Source organism: Geosmithia morbida (assembly GCF_012550715.1).
Source record: "Geosmithia morbida isolate 1262 chromosome Unknown scaffold_5, whole genome shotgun sequence".
Taxonomy (NCBI): Eukaryota; Fungi; Ascomycota; class Sordariomycetes; order Hypocreales; family Bionectriaceae; genus Geosmithia; species Geosmithia morbida.
The window spans coordinates 1,339,008-1,345,919 of NW_023336192.1; the positions used below are offsets into that span (position 1 = coordinate 1,339,008).

The 6,912-nt window shown below is 53.3% G+C and overlaps 1 protein-coding gene across 1 annotated transcript; it reads right to left on the minus strand.

The window, feature by feature from the left end:
* Nucleotides 1–1,063: 1,063 nt before the first annotated feature.
* On the minus strand, nt 1,064–3,224 carry GMORB2_6401 (6-phosphofructo-2-kinase; the record flags this gene model as incomplete). Its single annotated transcript, XM_035468371.1, has 3 exons — nt 1,064–1,918; nt 2,043–2,934; nt 3,010–3,224. 3 exons carry the CDS (start codon nt 3,222–3,224, stop codon nt 1,064–1,066), a joined length of 1,962 nt encoding a protein of 653 aa, XP_035322352.1.
* Nucleotides 3,225–6,912: the final 3,688 nt, after the last annotated feature.

Consider the following 6,912-nt stretch of genomic DNA (forward strand, 5'->3'; position numbering starts at 1 on the left):
GAGATGGGGGGGGGGGGGGGGGGGGGGGGGGGGGCATGGCACGGCGTTTTGTATGATTATCTTCTTCTTTTTTTCCCCCCAAGTTTTTCATCTTCATCTCTTCATTCCTCCACATTCTTGTTTTTGTTTTGTTTTCCAACTACTACGAAGGCGAAGGGGCAAATCTTGTATATGTATATATATATCATCACGACTGCTTCGTACCGCTTCACATAATCCTTCTTTCAGTGTGAAATGTGCTCGTAGAATGATGTCTCGATAATGTCTATTTGCTAATGAAAAACGATCAAACTTTTTCCTGCACCGTCAAATCACATGGGAGGAAAAGAGCCAGCGAAGCTCATTCCCATGATGAAAAGAAAGCTCGTATAATCAATCTAGAATAAACAGTGCGATTGAAGGAGACAACTCCGATCCGATCCCAATCGAATGACATAACGCCCGCGAAAACGAAAAAAAACAACAAACGTAGAATCCCCGCGTACGAAGGCGTCTCTCAGAGGTCAGATCCGACCTGCCCCTGTCCTATCATGTCCTGCCCTGCGACCTGATCTGACCAAAAGATAAAAAAGATTTATGAATAAAAAAAACACCATCCCTTCTTGACCGTCTCTATCACGGTCATGAGAGTCTTATGAGAATAGAAATCAAGAGTTGGGAGAACAAAACACGGAATGAAGAACAGAGACGAAAAATGCAGACTGAAAGAAAGGAAAAGCAGGTACCGTTTGCTTTCCGTGTGTCCCATGGTATCAAAAGCCTTCCTCAACAAGGATTTTCGTGTGTTGGATAAAATGCAAAACGCCAGCTTGGAGACTCGTAGCCTCGTCATGAATCTCGTAACGCGAAAACGACAAGATGAAAAGATGGATAGAAAAAACAGGAAAGAAGCGAAGGGGAAAGAAAGAGTGAGTAGAGAGAAAAGAGTAGGGGATGGTGAGTGGAGTAAGGAGAGCAGGGCACATCACGCAACGGGCGTCTGCCGCGGAGAGAGGTGAAGATGGAGAAAGAGTGCCAAGAGTGTTGGGTCGCGAAATGCAGTCTCCCAGGTCGATCCACAGGTCTAGAAAGATCCTCGGGAAGCCTTCTGAGGAACATAGTTGGGCATCTCGTCAAACCAAGCCGATTCGTCATTGTACCGGTAGGCGTGGAACTCGATCCCATACGGCTTGGGCTCGATGGCGTAGAGGACGCCCAGCGGCACGTCCATGTCGGTGATGTCGTTGCGCGTCAGGTCCATGAAGTAGGCCATCAGGACGCGGCATACGGAACGGTGACCGATGATGAGGACGTGGTCGGTGATGCGCTCAATCTCGCGCACCATGTCGCGCAGACGGCTGATGACCTGGAGGTAGCCCTCGCCACCCACGCCGGGGTAGATGTAGTTGAGCTTGTCGTCGGCACGCTTCCTGAACTCGTCCGGGTGGTCGCGGGCGATCTGAGCGTACGTCATGCCCTCGAACTGGCCCGAGTTGAGCTCGTTGAGCATCTCCCAGTTCTTGACGTCGTAGTCATCGTCGGCGTCAAAGTACTCGGCCGTCTCGACGCTGCGCTGCAGCATGGACGTCCACACGCAAAAGTTCTTTTCGAGTTCCTGGTTGGCCTCGGGGTAGGGAGGGGTGTTGTCGCCGGGCAGAGGTGGGAACGACGCCTTGGCCACCTTGCTCTGCTGCTCCGCCAGCCACTCGCGGCGCTTGTGCGTGATGAACTTGTACAGGGCCTGGCCGTAGCAGTGGCCGCGCTCCGTCATTGGAGAGTCGCCGCCCAGCCTGCCCAGCTCGTTGTCGACGCTCTGGCCATGCCTAGTAATCCAGATCTGGCGTGGCGACAGGTTGAAGCTGGCAAGGTAGGTGCTGATGCCACCGCTCAGGAAACCCGTGAGCCTATTCTGGACCAGCTTGCGGCCGACATCAATCATCTGTTGGGGGGGGGGGGTCAGTATATGCTTCTACAGAGGAAGATGATGGTCAAAACAGAGGGGAGGAGAGGAGGAGGGGTTATATATGAAAAATAAAAAGATAAAAATAGAAATAAAGACCAACCTGAATGTATTGCAAGTTGCGCGCCTCCTCATACTCGCCGAGGGGTTCGTAGGCGCTCTCGTAAGCGGCAACACGGGCCTTGAAGTCCTCCAATGACTTGGCTGGATCCTTGTTCCTGTAATCGGGGCCAGACAGCTTGAGGCGCATGTTGGCCTCGAGCAGGTTCGGGTCGCGGCAGATGCTCTCGATGAAGAGGATGCCCAGATTCGGCTCCCTCGCCTGGATGCGGTCGACAATGTTCTGGCGACGCTGGATCGTGCTGTTGGTGGCGTCAAGGATGCCGACGGCACCACCGCCGTCCAGCAGGTAGTCGAGCAGCTCGTCCAGGGTCTCCATGGCGACCTGCTCCCTCACCTCGGCGGCCCTCTTGTTGGTGGGGTCAAAGAACTTGGCCGACTGGTCGTTCTCGTCGTGGGCGGCGGCATCTCCTCCGAGACGGCCGTCCCCGTCGACCTTGGCCGAGCCATTCAGGTCGAGAGAGGGAGGGTCGTGCAGGAAGGATGTCTCCTTGCGATGCGCCTTGTGGGCCGGCCGACCATTCAGGAGGATGGTGGCGGCCTCAACGGGAGGGTCGAGGCGAGCAGGCTCGGGGGCAAGTCTGGGGTGCACAGCGGCGGGCTTGCCTGTGGCAATGCGCCTTCTGTTCCCGACGTTGAATATTCTCGTCTCGTGCTGCTGCCATGACAGGTATCGTTGCAGCTTCTTGGTAATGTATGACTTGCCGCGAGCGGGCAAGCCCACCATGACAATGACAAGCTTGGCGGCGACATCTCGCTCGGGAATCCTGCCATCGGGTGAGACCTTGGAGCGCGTCATTCCCGGAATGTTGAGGGTCGTGGCATGCGGACGCACTCGGGGAGTCTGGGTGCCCGAGTTTTGTCGCACAGGGGGGCTGTGATGGGGAGGGGGGGTCTTGTCAGCGGCGGGGCATTTCTCTTCCCAGCAGGTCTGGGAGATAGATACTCACATTCTGGGAGAGTTCGGCGCCGTGGAATCAACACTCCGCGGATTCGATGGCGTGTCGGTCAGATCCTGAATATTGTGCATGGCTGCCGCCTGGGGCAGATGGGTAGCGAAACCATCGCGGGCGGCGAGTAGCAGCTGTGCCGCATCCTTCTCGGAAAGGGACTCTGTAGGGGAAGGAGGCTTCTGCACGGTGCCTGGGCTCAGATAACCATTCATGGCAAGCTCGTCGAGGGCTGGTCTATGGGGTCTCTCGATGGTGAAATAATGATTGATGGTGGGGGAGGGGGGCGGGAGAGAGAGAGTATCTCGGTGTTTTGTCGTCGCTGACCACTGTGATGAGCCGATGGTCGGTGGTATAGCGCACAGGAGGGGAAAGATGAAGAGAGGAAGGAGATGAAAGATGAAGAGGGGCAGCCGTGGATGGAAGAGTTGAGGGTCGTCAGGTAGTCGTCAGAGAAGAAGAGTTGTCTGTTGCTCGTGCGTGTCTGTAGGGAAGGAGCCAGATCAGAGGGTTTGGTGAAACATGAGAAAGTATTAAGGTAATAAGGTAAGAGTCAAATATTGATATGGAACTTCTGGAACAAAAGATGGGGGAGGATGGGTGGAAAGGTATTTGCGCGAGTCTAATATGTCGTCAGTGCACCTATAGTTTTTCTTTTCTTCTTCTTTTTTTTTTTCCCTCTTTCAATTGTATGCAAGTACAATGACTGGTACACACGGTACGCGCATTTTTCTCCTGATTCCTCTTCTGGGAGGGGGGGGGGTGCGGTACCTCATTTCTTGGTGGGTGAGTCAGTATGGGAACGGGTACCAGTCCTGGAGGGCCGAATGTACTGGACGATGTACCCGCTCCACGGGGCTTCATGTACCTTCTAGCGGACTCCGAGTCGTACCTCGTACGGGGGAACGTCAGCTACGGTGGGTCATAACGTGAGAGTGCTGGGACTCCTCCACGGACCATATCCGGGTCCCGTCCGTCTCTCGCTCCGTCTCACACATATTACTCTCCCTCTCCAAGCCTGCGGCGCCTCTGGGCGCAGGCACGCAGTGTTCAGCGCTAGATGGGAGGCTTGGAAGCCCTGCAGTGCCCTGCAGTGCCCTGAAAAAAATAGAAACAAAAAGGGCCGCCACTACGGGGTAATACCGACGACGTATTAGAGGCCGTGGGGTGACTACCTCCCATGCGACGTACGACGTACGACGTAATAACGGAGCCCAAGTCTGCAGATGCAGCCTCCAGTCTCCAGAGGTGCAAGTATTCGTACGGTTCATGTACGTGTGGGTACCGTGATGGGAGGAGTGAGTAATATCCCGCCGCACGTAGGCTGCTCGGCTGGACCACTGAACAGGCGCCGGATGGCCCAGACAGGATGAGGCAACACGAGCGCCTGCCTGGCTTGCTGTCACTGCTGTCGTCACTGCTGTTCCGCTGTTCCTCGCCTGGACATGCTGGCTCCTTGCTAACTTTTCACCTGCTGATCCTTCCCCTGCTACGGGCTAGCAGATACTCGCGAGGTACCCGTAGCCTGTGATGACGGGCCTATAACGCTTTGAGCCTGAGGCCCTGGGGGATGGGAGTACAGATAAGATGGTATCAATACACGGCACAGCGTAATAATATACGTCTGTAACCACGCAGACAGCAAGACATGCCAGACAGCAGGGGGGGGTCCCAAGGTTCAAATCTGGGTGTACTCTTAGCGTCTCTCGGCGTCACACCCCCCCCTGCGCCTCTCGCGTCTACAAAAAGAGGAAATTGGGTGCCTTGGCTGAACACCAGTAGCAATTTTTTCTGCCCCCTCTCCTGATTCAGTCGAGTCCCGGTACAGGTGCAGCATACATGTACGGGACGAAGGACTCGTAATACTCGTACTCGTACATCATCCTCATTTCATATATTAGCCCAGATGTAAATATAATAATACCCCGTTCAGATTGGACTCGAATCATCCACGGTAAAATGACATGATGGTGGTCATAATAACATGATGAGCATGATGCAGGATACGTGGTTATAATGCCAACGGGGACAATAGCACCGACACTCTGGCCGGAAGCTTGAGCCTCTTGATCGATGCTCGTACGTCGTACTCTCCATACCCGTCACAGGCTTACAAGTACTCGCACAAGCAGGATCCAGGACCTCTGCGCCGGTAATCTGTACACTGTCGACTCAATAAGACTGACTGTACGGCAATGACGAACAAAGGAGGAATGCCGACAGTCTTGTTCCACGGCTATCCAGAAAGAGACAAACCTTGATTGAGCCGATAGGCATAGAGACATTGGCAAAGAGTGCAGGTATAGATTACATGTACGCCCTTTTTCTCGGGCGCTCCGCCGCGACTAGCAAAGCCTTTTCTCTTTTTCGCACACACACAAAATGTTAGCCTCAACAACCTCGGTCATCAACCGATCTCTGGTGTTTGATATTGCCATGCTACAAGACGAGGCAGCTTGTGTGATGAGCAATTCTCAACTTCCATAATATTACCTATCACTATGAGTCTATACAGGTACAGATGTCCTTGTTTCGTTTTTTTTTCCAATGGACTCTCGAGTTTCCAACGCGAATTGATCAAGGGCCGGTGGCGGGAGGGCTGGGCCCCTTCTCTACACAAGTACGTACGTAGTCTTTCTCTCTCCCTCTGCCAAGACGACCGATGGCCTGGCCCGTCCTAATTCCCACCCACCCACGGGAAGCCATAAACGGATGAGAACGCTGCAGGGACTCCGGAGTTCGGACTCTTTACTCCCAACACCAGTCTGGAATTCGCATTGCCTTTTCTCTCCTTCCCTCTCTATCCCCCTCTCTCTGACTGACTGACTGACCGACTGTCCGACTGTCTGACTGTCTGTCTCCTTGTGCCCTTGCGCGTATATGCGTACCATCTCGATAGGCAGCGGTCGTCGCTCTATGACGGGGTGCACCCCCTCCTCCATCTCCTCTCCCCCCCCCCCCTTTCTTGAAGAACGACAGTGACAGGGGGAAGCAGAAGAAACATCCACGAGCCGCCAAACCCCCTCTTTTGCGGGGTTGCGCGTTATTATAGCAGACCGCAGCGTGTGAGAGGGGAGATAGTGCACCGAATATTCATGTACGACACCCTGCAGAGTATGGATTAGATATTACGGGGCACGCCGTCATTTTGAGGAGTGCCTCCCTCTTTTTCTCTCTCTCTTCCCTCTACCCCAAGAGAGAGGGCACGACTACACGACGCACATATGTGATTATCGACATGGGTAATTGCTCTGCAGTGCGTGCAGCAGAACAGTGTATCCGGCACTCTATCATGGAAGATGGAGTAATAACTGCACACTGTGCTACTAGCTGTTCAATGACCCAATGACCCATATATGCTTCCTATGTAATATTACTTGCCCTCTTTGATAGCACTGTATTCGGTTCTACTCCGTAATACACATCTTTTGGTGTCACCTTCTACGAGTGAAAAGGAACGGATTATCGAACACTAATGTTAATTAATCAATCCTGAATAACAACAACAACAACAACAACAACAACAAAAAAGAACAAAAAAAAAAAAGAGGTAAACAGCCTGGGACCTGGTTCTTGCATGCCCTGCATCCCTCTATTGAGATTACAAGCCTCATCTCGTGGCACGTAGCAGTGCGTTGGCTCACTTCCTCTTCCTGTAGTATCAGTGGTATTACTACTACCAGTATCATCACCACCATCGCTTGGCACCAACTGGCACTACAACTCTGTGCATATTGATATGATATTGAGCCTCAACAAGAGTGTGCCACTCACCCTACATGTACTGCCGCGTTTGGAGTAGTGCGACACAACACCATTGAAAGAAGACGGGGGGGGGCAACGCAGACCAAGCCGAGCAAATCAGGAATGTGGAAAATGTGTCGCTTCCCGCGCTCGCGGGGG